The following is an 11,927-nucleotide window of genomic DNA, read 5'->3' as shown; positions in this document are numbered from 1 at the left end:
TCCATAATTACAAAAACAAGGGGCTGGAGGGATGGCTCAGTGGTTAAGAGCACCCGCTACTCTCAAACAGGACCAGGTTGACTGCCAGCATCCACATGATGGCTCACAGCCATCTATAACTCCAGTTTCTGGGGGCCTGACATGCTCAGGCACCAAGCATGCAGATGGTACACATACATTTGTGTACAGGGGAGGAAAAAAACCCTCATACACATAACATAACTCTTTAAAAATGCATCACACATATTTATACTTACAAAAATGTATTACATAAGTCTGCTGGATTTTGCTTTGCTCCTAAAGTTCAGGTTGCTGTAGAAAGTGCCAGGCCCTACGTGACCGTGGCTCTCTGGCAGTTATTCTGCCTCCAGGAGTGTGTTGGATGTGTGGGTTTTAACTTATAAATTTGTTCAGCCCTTGGTTTCCATTATTTTGCCCATGGAACATCCAGGGTGTTTTTGTTTTTTGGAAGGGAGAAAGGAAAAGAGCCAACCCTGGAAATAAATACATTCCCTGGGCCTGTGGTATATGGAAGTTGGCTCTCCATTTATCACAGCCACTTTCCAAGGAACCACAATACAAAATATTGTGGGCCCAAGAGAGGACAGGCCCAGAGCATCCCTGAGTCATTATTTATTTTGTCTGAGTGGTGATAAAAACCAGGTCATTCTCAATCATAGAAACACGGACCTGGGCATAGTGAAACATATGTTATGTTCCATTTATGTAACTCCTAGAAGCTGTGTTTTCCAAAGCAGGGGAGGGTGGTAAAGAATTCCTCTGCCCAAGTGAGCTCTGCAGCCCACTTTAACATCTACAAACGTGGGAGAGGAAACATCTCAACATTGCAGTTTCCCCCAGTCTCTGTATGAAGTTCTCAAAGACCAGAAAAATGTCAGCAGGTAGTTTAGCCTAATCACAGCTCCCTCTGCAAAGGAGGGGGAAAAAAAGAAAACAAAAGCCTATAAAAGCTGTAGGAAGAACCGATGGATCATGGCTGTGGAAACCTACAAAGCTTTTTTTTTTTTTTAAGCTATTAATTTACAACCTGGGCTGACAGCCTACTGCAGGCTGACTCTGCACACCTAGATGTCTCCAGCCAAAAGACCGTAAGAGGAGTGGGCAACTTGGAAGGGACGCTACACAGGCCCAGATGGCGCACATCTGGCCAAAAATTAGGAAGAGAAAGAAACCAACTCCCATATCTACAGACAGGTGCTGAGTTTCCCAGGATACCAGCTTATGAAGGGCAGAACGGATGGCTGTGGAGAGAAACAACAAAGACCCTGACAAAAGACTGGTCGTGTGAGCCAACAGGTGGAGGAGCCTGAGCCATTGCCCACCCTTGATAACATCATTTCAACGACATCTAAATTATTCAGATGATTGTAACCAAGACGTTCTTAATAATGTACCAAACAGCAGGCACCGGGTTGAAATCAATTAGACTCCAGTGCTAAATTATACGGGAGAAATTTACAGCAGAGCAGCTCTGAGGTAGGAACCACAGGTATACACGCACGCCAGACACAATTAAGAACCAAATGGATATTGCCTCCTCATTTACACAGCAGAAAAAAATGGCCAGGTGCTTCTACATTTAGGGCAATGCATAAATAAAAAACAAAACAAAACAAAAGAAACAAGCCCAAACCTAAGCTAAGGAGGAGACCCAATCTCTGAACAGGAAGGAAGGCTTCTGTGGACCAAAGAAGTGTAAGCAATCATTTTGGAGGCTCCTTAGTCAGCCAGTGGGTCCACAAGCAGCTTCCCGTGGTTAGGTGCGCCTGGTGAGATGCACGCCTGGGCTCTGGGTGGCCTTGCAACAAACACCAACCAGGGGAGGGAGCTCAAGGCATCCCTGGTTCAGGGCCACCCAGAACCCTGGGGATAACAGCCTCCTGTGTGACTTAGTGCCACCCCACCCCAAAACACACACACGCGCGCGCGCGCACACACACACACACACACACACACACGTGTGCTCTGGCTCAGATGGACATGCCACCCCACCTCATCACAGACACACACTTGTGTGTGTGCACTGGCTCAGATGGACACGCCACCCCACCCCACCCAACACACACACACACACACACACACACACACACACACACACGCACACACTTGTGTGCACTGGCTCAGATGGACATCCAAACCCCTCCCAACGTCCCCCACCCCGCCCCCCGCCCGCGCGCGCCCCGCGCCTCCTAGCTTCCGGCCTCGGCCGCACGGGGGGCGCAGTGCGCAGGCGCGTTTCCCGCGGGCGGCCATGCGGCTCCGGGCCGCCAGGGCCGCTGTGGTGCGGGCGGGAGCCGCACGGGGAGCGCCGCGCAGCGCGGGGCCCTCTTGAGCACGGCCTCGCCGGTTTGGCGGGGTGAAAGGTTGCGAAGATGGCGACGGCCTTGAGCGAGGAGGAGCTGGACAATGAAGACTATTACTCATTGCTGAACGTGCGCAGGGAGGTGAGGCCCGCGGCGCGGCGTCGGCGGGGCTGACGCCCGACCCCGCGGTTCTGGAGGGTCGGGCGGGCGGCTCCGGCCCCGCAGCCGCCCCGGGGAGGCCGCGGCCCGGTGCGGAGGCCGCGTGACCCCGCCGCCGTGCGCGCCCCGCCAGCCGTCGAGCTGCTCGCCGCCCCGCCGCGACCCCCCGCGCCCTGGCGCTGGTCCAGCGTCTGCCCGGCTCTCGGCGGCCCGTGCGTGCCGTGCGTGCACCGCGGCCGCCGAGCCCGAGCCCACGCTCCTGCCGCAGGGGACAAGGGCCCCCGGGAAGCGGCCGCCTTGTGGTCCCGGCCCCCGCGGGCGGGCGGGCGAGCGGGCGAGCCGGCCCCACGCTCCCCCTGCACGCACCTGCCCTAGACGAGGGGTGAGGCCCGAGGCCCGAGGCAGCCGCGGCCGCCGCGCTGAGTCCCGGGACACCAAGGTCAAGGCCGCCCGCAGCCTCCTTGGAGCTCAGTCGGACCCCTGCGTCTCTGGTGCCACCCAGACACCAGCGTTTCGTGCCCTCCTTCCCTCCGCTGAGGCCACCGCCCAGAAAGCAGAAAGCAGGACCTCCCCAGCCTCGAGCCCCGGGGCCGAGCGTGGATGGGCACGAAGCGCTAGGCCATAGACCGGGAAGATTTCAGCATCCAGGCCAAGCGTGTGCACGCCGCCGCCTCCTCCTCGAGGATAGAAAGTAACCCGAGGGGCCTGCGCTGCCTGGCACGAGCACATTTCTCGTAGGCCCTCATTCTCGTAGGCAGGAGTTATGTCAGAGAAGGGTTTCCGAAAAGGCTTCCAAGGTCAGGTCCTAGGGTGCGTTAGTGACGTCTGTGCTGCCGGGTGCAGGCTTTCAGCCCTGCCAGACAGGCCTGTCTTGAAAATTTTCTGGTCAGTGTGCTGATAAACCAGCATCTGTTTGAGTGCTTGTTAAGTTGCCATAGCTGTCCTCATAACAGTCCGTTGTTTTATTTACTTATTTTTTGTTTTTTGTTTTTTTGCGAGACAGGGTTTCTCTGTGTACCCCTGACTGTCCAGAAACTCGTTCTGGACCAGGCTGGCTTTGAACTCACAGAGATCCCCCTGCAGCTACCTCCCGAGTGCTGGGATTAAAGGCGTGCGCCACCACCTCTCGTCAACAATTCATTATTTATAATCGAGGTAACAGTGGTGTGATTCATCCAACTCCAGAAACTCAGCTCTTGAGGCAGCTGTGCTGCTGCCTCAGTTTACCAGGCCAGAACTGGCTGTGTAGTGCAAGCTGTCCTTGAACTAACAGAGATCTGGCTGCCTCTGCCTCTAGCCTACCAAGTGCTAAGATTAAAGGCAAGAGCCAGGGTGCACAGACATATCCTGGTTCTTGAGGAGCAAAGGTGTACAAGAAGCCAGGTTTTTTGTGACCGGTTGTTGTTTTCTTGTTTTTAAGCCCCTCACACTCCTAACCAGACTGAGTTGAGCAGCTTACCTGTGAGCCAGAACTACTGAACCTAGATAGCTGTAGGTGTTCAGAAGGACACTTGAACCCTCTGGGATTTTAGAGCCTTCCATTGCTATTAGACTGGGATAGGAGCCAAAGAAATACTTCCTTTAAAGGAATGCTTTACTTCTGGCATCGAGTGCAGGCACTCCCTTGATTATAGCCACAGACGAAGTCCCTCTGGCCAGACAAGCTCCACCTAGTGCTGTTTGTGTCAATACATTGAGTGTTGACATGATCTTGTCTGCATGTTGACTTCGTGGCTCCGGGTTCTATTGGAATGAAGGCTTTAAAGGTGATGGCACTGGTGTTTACTAAAGGTTTTTGTTTGTTTTTTTCAAACCTGAAGCTAAAATAACATGCTTTAGCTGAAGAACAAAACAGAAGGAATCTGGTTTTTCGACAGGGTTTCACTATGCAGCCTTGGCTGTTCTGGAACTCACTATGTAGACCAGGATGTCCTGGGATTAAAGGCATGCACCACCACAGCCCATCTGGAATCTTAATTGTTGTGTGGCACACATATGAGCTGTATCTGCTGTCAGTTCTGGCCCTAGTTGTGTGCCGTGGGAGGGCATGCCTCTTCCCATCAGCACTGGGAAGCACTTCCAAAGGGCATCTTAGGATGCTCAGTGTTCCATCAAGGTCAGTCTTTTCCCTGGAAAAGACTTCACACGGGGAAGCAGCTCTACAGAATCAGGACACAGTCCGTACAGGTTAGAAGCAGTAAGCTGGGTCCAGCTCGGTCCAGCTCAGTCGGTAGAGGGTTTGTTTAACACACATGGAACCATATCCTATACCCGGTACTGCATGAACTGGGCATGGTGGCACTTGGGAAGTAGCAGCAGCAAGTTTGGATGTTCAAGGTCATCCCCAGGTACACAGTAAGTTCTAGGCCAGCCTGGGCTACATGAGACCACGTCTCAAAAAAACAAAACAAAACAAGCAGTAAAAATTAGAAGAATAAGAGACTTAAACCACTAAAGTAGTAAAGAAATGCCAAAAATCTAAGAATCTCCCCTCAGGCTTTAAACTGTGTGCTATATCTCTGAATTTCTGTTACAGGAGACACCTGGCTAGCCAGGGCGACCAAATCCTGCTGCAAACAAAGCTGGTGGCCCAGTGAGGCCATTTTCTTTAGTGTTGTAGAGCTCAGTAGTCAGCTCATCAAAACCAGCTTGGCTTTGTGGTTTGTGTTGTTTAATACATGATCCAGACAAAAATTGAACTCATCTGATTTCTGGGGTGGTTTTTATCCCAACTATTTGGAGAATGGATTCCTTGATGGCAAATTAGCATTAAATTTATTGATCCTTAAGCTTTTTGTGGAATTTTTTTCTTTTAGATTTCTGTGGATACTATTCACATGCGTTCCTGTGTATAGTTGGGAGCTACCACGAGGCATTGGGACCTGAACCCTGGTCTTCTGCAGTAACAGCAAGTGTGTTGTTTAACCACTGAGCTATTTCTGTGGCCAATTTTTATAGAATTCTTATCTGATATGATTTAAACCTAGTTTATTCCTAAATGATGTCTGATTCTTATCACTGTCATACTACAGTTTAAAGAATTTCATTTTAGCCAAGCCATAAGACTCTTCATGAGTTCAAGACCAGACCGGGCTGCTTAAAAATACTGACTGGTCTTGATCAGTGTAGATGAGGTTTAGGGAGGGGGTGTAGCGTTTATTTATTGTGTCTGTGTGTGTGCTTTGATGTTTGTGTCAAGGTCAGAGGACAACTTGCAGGAGTTGCCATATGGGTTTCTCCTCTCCTTGAGGGGAGGAAAGAGTCTGTCTAAAGTGTGGCATTCATAGTGGTGACTGTGAGTAAAGACTTGATTGGCGTGTAAAGTCAGGCCTGACTGTCCACAGCCTGAATTCCACATTCTGTCAGCTTATAAGCCAAGCGGTTGACGACTTGAGTTGCAGCCCACCTGCTGGCCACTAACCTGTGACTGCTGAGCAGTGTAGACAACAGTGTTGAACTTGAAGCTGAGAGCCGGGAAGTGAGGCTTTCTGCCCGTTTTCTTTTCCATTACATGTGCTGGTTATTGTATGTGCTCGTGTGTGTCATGGAGCATGTGGGGGTCTGAGGACAACTTCTGGGTGTCAGTCCTGTCTTTTCATCACAGGAGAACCCGGGTCCTTACACGTGGCAGGCACCAAGCTGCCTTGCATGCCACTCTTGTTTTCTTTGACACAAAAATGTAGCTAACAGGCTGGGCATGGTGGCATGTGCCTTTAACTCCAGCACTCCAGAGGCAGAAACAGGCCAGCCTGTGCTACATAGGACAGCCACAGCTACAGAGTGAGGCTTTGCTGCCTCCATTAGATAAAGGAGTTGACAGATGGAGGAGGAGGGAGGTAGAGGAGGTGGTGGTGGTATCCTCTTTAGCCTTCTCTGTAAGCTAGGGTGACATGTGCTGTGCACATTGCCATGTGGGTAGAATACGTGTGAAACGTGTGAAGTGCTTAACGTAGCTACCTTGTTAAAGTTTGCTAACTTTTGATAGGGGTGAGGGTCTTTTGAAGGTTCTGCTTGTTTTGAAGACATACACATGGCATGTTGAAGTACATCTGTGATCTCAGCATTTGGAGGGTAGAATCAAAAGGTCAGGAGGTCAAGGTCCCTGTCATCTCTTTAGATGAATTTGAGGACCCCCTGGACCACATGAGACCTGTTTCAAAAGACCCAAAACAAAAAAGTGTGTACTCAGATAGCTAAGTTGCTCATCTGTTCTAGTGCTGAAAATCAGTGCTGGGGACATGGCTCAGTGGCAGAGTGAGTGTGTGTGTGTGTGTGCGTGCGTGCGTGAGTGCGTGCGTGCGTGCGTGCGTGCGTGCGTGCGTGTGCTGTTCAGAATGCTGAGTTCATTCTTTTTAAAAGACATTGCTGGCCTTCAGTGGTGCTTCCTGCAGAGCTGACTTGGGGTGGGTGGCTCTGCTGGAAGTTGAGCCTGAGCACAAAATGTACCACAGAGGGTAAACTAGAAATTGGAGTCTGAGATACAGATAGAGGGGGACCCAAAGATGCTCTGAAGAGATGCGAGGGTGAGAGGAAAGAGGAGTGTGGGGTGCCTAGGGTGACTCAGAGAGCTGTGGAGGAAGCTTGGCCAGGTTCAAAGTCATCTTGGTGTAATTAGCCAACAATACAAAGTCAAATTCATTAATGAACCATAAGCCCGTTAATACCTCCCTGCTTTGGGCATTTCACTAATAGGTTCTTGAAATTTTTATGCACTGGTTTTGTGTTATGCAGCTAAACACTTTCTTTTCTCTCAGAGAGATTTCAATTGAAAGTGTGTTGTAAATTTGATAATAAAACAACAGGAAAGGAAATGTGGCCCTGTAAGCAGCATGTCTTGCTTAGCTAAGCAGTTTGGTGTTTACTTTTATTAGTGTCGGTTTTAATCTTACTCATTTATGCCTTTCTTGTTGAAATAAGGATTTAAAGACCCACAAAAGCTAGCAGATGAACACATTTACATGTTTTGTTTCTAGAGGAAATGGCCAGTGGGAATGGTGTTGCTGCTGTAGGGACACACATTGATTCCACTCTGACAGGAGCAGTCACCTTGAGGCTCTTGAACTGTGGGAACTACTGTTAGTGTCAGGAGTGTACAGTGTGCCCTCCTGTGTGCAGAGACCAGAGAATTCCCGCAGAGGAGAGTGCCAAGCTAGAGGAGTGTGCCGGGGCGGGCAGGATGGAGCAGGAGTGAACGGAGCAGATAAGTTCCTAAGGGGCAGGTAGACTAAGCAAACCATCGGTTTTGATGGAACCCAGGAGTTCATGGAGCTCTGAGGGTGTTTCACAAGGCTGGGTCCTGTTCATTTGTGTTGGTGTCTCAAGGAACCAGAGTAACATGCAGGTGTGACTAGGAGGAGTTGTGTCTCTGTAGAGATGGGTTTCCTCTGTCCTCGGAATGGCCTCTCTAAGGCAGTTTCTGCCTCTTGATCCATTTGCTCTGAGCAGAAGTCTAGAGGACATGATTCCCCTCTGTCCCGTGAACTAACTGTAAAATCTGTGTGTGTCCTGCCTTTAAAACAGTTTTTAAGGCAACTTTTTCCAGTTCTGGACATTGACCCACTGAACTGCCCCAACCCTTGTCCCCTTTTACATAGAGTTTAGTTAGCCTTAGCAGCTGCCCAGCTGAGCTTAAGCTTTTGATCCTCCTGCCTCAGCTTCCAAAGTAGCTTGTGCTACTGGGCCCAGAGAATTTCATGTATCTTGTTCTTTATCTAGAATCTTGTTATTACTGATTACCTGGTCGTATTTTGAAGAGTTTGTGTTGCCATCTTGATGGTATTGTGTCTCCAGAGATTGGTGGATTTTCCTCAACCCCTGTTAAATAGGACCCAAAGTCCCACAGCTATTTGTCAGATCAGAGGCTTGTGTGTTTGGTCCCTTGTGTATTTAGCTCCCTTGATTATTTTCTCTTTCGTGTTTTGACTGTTTCTCTCCCAAGCTCTTATGTTTCCTGATCCAAAAGTCTTGAAATGACTGAGGAGGCCTACTTCAAAAGTCATGTGAGAAGTGGTTATGCTTACTTGACCCCTGACCTTGGCAATGGAGCTCAGACACACAGAAGGGTGTCTGATGGCGGAGCCTAGCACCTTGCATGTCGAGTTCCTCTCTGCACTTGTTGGTGATGTCTTTAAGTGGCCACAGATGGCAGCTGAGCTTCAAAAGATGTGTGTGAAAGCCAGCTTTAATGAAGACAGTCTCCAGTGTGGGGACAGGTGTGATGTCAGGCAACCTCAGCTGGGGAGGCGACTTGCCCTCTCTAAACCTGTTTCTTCATTCTTTTTTTTTTTTTTTTTTTTTTTTAATTTTCAAGACAGGGTTTCTCTGTGTCACTCTGGAGACCAGGCTGGCCTCGAACTCACAGAGATCTGCCTGCCTCTGCCTCCTGAGTGCTGGGATTAAAGGCATGCGCCACCAACGCCTGGCCACATTTTGTGTTTGTTTGTTTTGCTTTTTTTTTTAATTATTTATTTTATGTGCACTGGTGTTTTGCCTGCATGAATGAATGTCTTTATGAGGCTATTGGATCCCCTGGAACAGGAGTTAGGACAGGTATGAGCTGCCATGTGGTTGCTGGGAATTGAACCTGGGTCCTCTGGAAGAGCAGTCAGTGCTCTTAACCACTGAGCCATCTCTTCAGCCCCTGTTTCTTCATCCTTAAAGTCAGCAGTTTTACAGTCTGTAAGGCAGAGAATTATGGTACCTATCTGTTGCTTCCTATAGAGATGGGCATACAGCTCTCTTCACAAGCCAGTCTGCCTGGGTGTGGTGTCACACTGCAGAGTCCCAGAACGGGGGTGGGGGTGGAGGATCTGGAGTCAAGGTCAGCTTGGGCTGTGCAGAGAGGTGGCTGGGTGTGTTAGTGTACACTGTGATCCCAACACTTCAGTCAGATTGAGGACTGATGTGAGTGTAAGGCCAAGTGGGGTGGGTGGGTGGTGTGTGTGTGTGTGTGTGTGTGTGTGTGTGTGTGTGTGTGTGTGTGTGTGTTAAAAAAAGAGAGGGGGAGGACTGGAGAGATGGCTCAGAGGTTAAGAGCACTGACTGCTCTTCCAGAGATCCTGAGCTCAATTCCCAGCAACCACATGGTGGCTCACAACCATCCGTTATGAGATCTGGTGCCCTCTTCTGGTGTGCAGATATACATGGAAGCAGAATGTTGTATACATAATAAATAAATAAAATCTTGAGGGGGGGGGAGATTGTCTCCAAAAAAAGGTGTGTGTGTGTGCCAGGTGGAAGTGGCACATGCCTTTCAGCACTCAGGAGACAAAGGCCAGTAGGTCTCTGAGTTGAAGGCCAGCCTGGTCTACAGAAGTGAGGTCAAGGACAGTCAGAGCTAAACAGAGAAACCCTGTCTTGAAAAAACAACAAAAGTGTGTGTGTGTGTGTGTGTGTGCGCGCGCGCGTGTGTGCTTGCGTGTGCGTGCTGTAATTACCTGTTTAAATAATGTGGATGAGTCCCTGGCAGCCCCTTCTCTGTATATTTCCTTGAATGGAATTTGATTGGCATCAAACCATACAAATTAATAATTTCTAGCTAGCTTCCTAATTGGGAACCAACTTCCTTCTGCTTCAGAGATAAGTCATTTGATGGTGTATTTATTTATTTTGTGATGCTGGAAATTTTGCCTAAGGCCCTGTGTATACCAGGCAAGTGTCCTACCACTGGGCTATATTCAGCCCTCTTTTTAAGCTGTTTTTATTTTTGAGCAAGGTCTCATTAAGTTGCCCAAACAGACCTTGAACTTGGCAGTCCTCCTACTTCAGCCTCTCAGTACCTGGTGTTATAGACCTATACCACCAAGCTAAGCTCATTTGATCTTTATCATCCTATGATGTCTGGTGTGCTGCAAATGTCAGTAGGAGAGGGCCTGTCAGTGAGAACCTGTGGTGACTGGAGATCTGGGCAGTGCCTGTGATGCCTGTGGCCGCTCTGTCCACTCTCCATCAGCCCAAATCAATCAACCAGTGTCTATCTGTCTTCTGGACATTGTGCCTAGGAGAAAGTTGAGTCGACTCCCTCCCCCTAGTCCTCCATGGCCTGCATGTGCCCACCCCTCACCGGGGCTGTTGTGATGAAGCCACTGTATCGAGCTTTGAGTAGTTTCCACACCTTCTGTCTGGGTTGGTCTTGAGCTCAGCCGACCAGAGTTGTTCAAGCTTCTAAATCCCCTCCTTCCCGGTAAACTCAGCCCTGAATTCCTCTTGCTGTTCCCTTCAGGCCCTGACTTTGGTTTTGTCTACTTGCACAAGTTATGCTGAGTTAATATTAACAGACAGTGCGGGGTACATTGCAGAGCCCAGGCCAAGCTCAGGCTTTGCCATTGAGCTGTGCCTCTCACCTGAGCTCATTATTTTATGTAACCCTTCTTTCTTCTAAGAATCCATCAGTGCCCCATGCAGGCTTAGGAGCTCACTGTGAACTGGAGGGTGACCTTGAACTCCTGATCCTCTTGCCTCTTAGCAGTGGCTGGGATTACAAGTGTGTGCCTGATTTATTACTTCCTCTTATTTTCTGAGTAAGGGTCAAGTTCAAGCTCCACTTAGAAAAACAAAAATTATTTGTGTGGGGGGAGGGAACAAAGTAACAGAGAGACTCCCACTAACGTTAGCATTCATCAGAATGCCTGTGTGGAGGAGGTCAAGGGACAGCTTGTGGGGGTCATTTCTCTCCAAGTTATCAGGTTGGTAGCCTCTGGAATTTTTAAAGCCTTTTGTAAACCATGTTTTATGTGACATTTTGCCTCTTCCACTTCAGGGAAACACTGTGGCCAGTGACTGCATCTGTCCGCCACCACTGTGTTCCTCGCACACAGTTGCACACAGTCCAGAAGACATCACTAGCCATCTTAGCTTTTCTGCATACACTCTGATTGTTTGGGTGATGCTGCAGTTGCCACAGTGCAGGACTCTTCTTAACCAGTGTTTGCTAAAGGAATGAGCAGGTGGATAGGTGTCCAAATGAACTCCCTGCCGCTCCCTCCCCCTCCTCATCACTGTGCTCAGGGCTCTATCTTGCCGTCCCCAGCAGCACTTGCTTCCTCTAACCTTTTTTCTGGTGGTATACCTCAGCCTCTCAAGGACCTGATCGCAGGTTAAAGTCATCTTGTGTCCCATTTAGGTCTCCTTTCCTTGCCTTCTGATTGCCCTAACTGTTGTGCCACTAACGTTAGCATTTCTGTCCTATGCCTAGTTGAGTCATATGTGTGGGGGGGTCTTTTTTTTTTTTTCTTTTTATGCGTGTGGTTGGATCCTCCTAGAGCTGGAGTCCCAAGTGGCTGTGAACTGCCAGGTGTGGGTGTGGGACCTGCCCCTGTGCCCTGTGCAGGAGCAGCACAAGAAAGCTTTTAACTGCTGAGCCGTCTCTCTTCATGAGAGCACGTCTAGTGGGTGGGTGGGGTGGGGGGGACTATGCTGTGTCTTTTGTCTTGGGTGGTACATCAG

At 49.5% G+C, this 11,927-nt stretch overlaps 1 protein-coding gene across 2 annotated transcripts in view; it reads left to right on the top strand.

Moving 5' to 3' along the window:
- Positions 1-2,310: 2,310 nt before the first annotated feature.
- Dnajc11 (DnaJ heat shock protein family (Hsp40) member C11) overlaps positions 2,311-11,927 on the top strand; it is a 43,283-nt gene continuing 33,666 nt past the window's right edge. Inside the window, exons 1-2 of one of the 2 annotated variants that reach the window (XM_027398340.2) lie at positions 2,364-2,465; positions 5,300-5,395. Coding sequence is in view for 1 of the 2 variants with exons in the window: in XM_027398339.2 (XP_027254140.1) it covers positions 2,394-2,465 (72 nt within the window). In the remaining variant the exon portion in view is untranslated. Of the gene's footprint in view, positions 2,466-5,299; positions 5,396-11,927 lie in introns of both variants that reach the window. The other variant, XM_027398339.2, reaches the window with a different exon arrangement.

The sequence above is a fragment of the Cricetulus griseus genome, chromosome 2 (assembly GCF_003668045.3).
Source record: "Cricetulus griseus strain 17A/GY chromosome 2, alternate assembly CriGri-PICRH-1.0, whole genome shotgun sequence".
NCBI classification, from domain to species: domain Eukaryota; kingdom Metazoa; phylum Chordata; class Mammalia; order Rodentia; family Cricetidae; genus Cricetulus; species Cricetulus griseus.
Note: the sequence above shows the minus strand (reverse complement) of the source record. Positions and strands in the feature narration are given on the sequence as shown.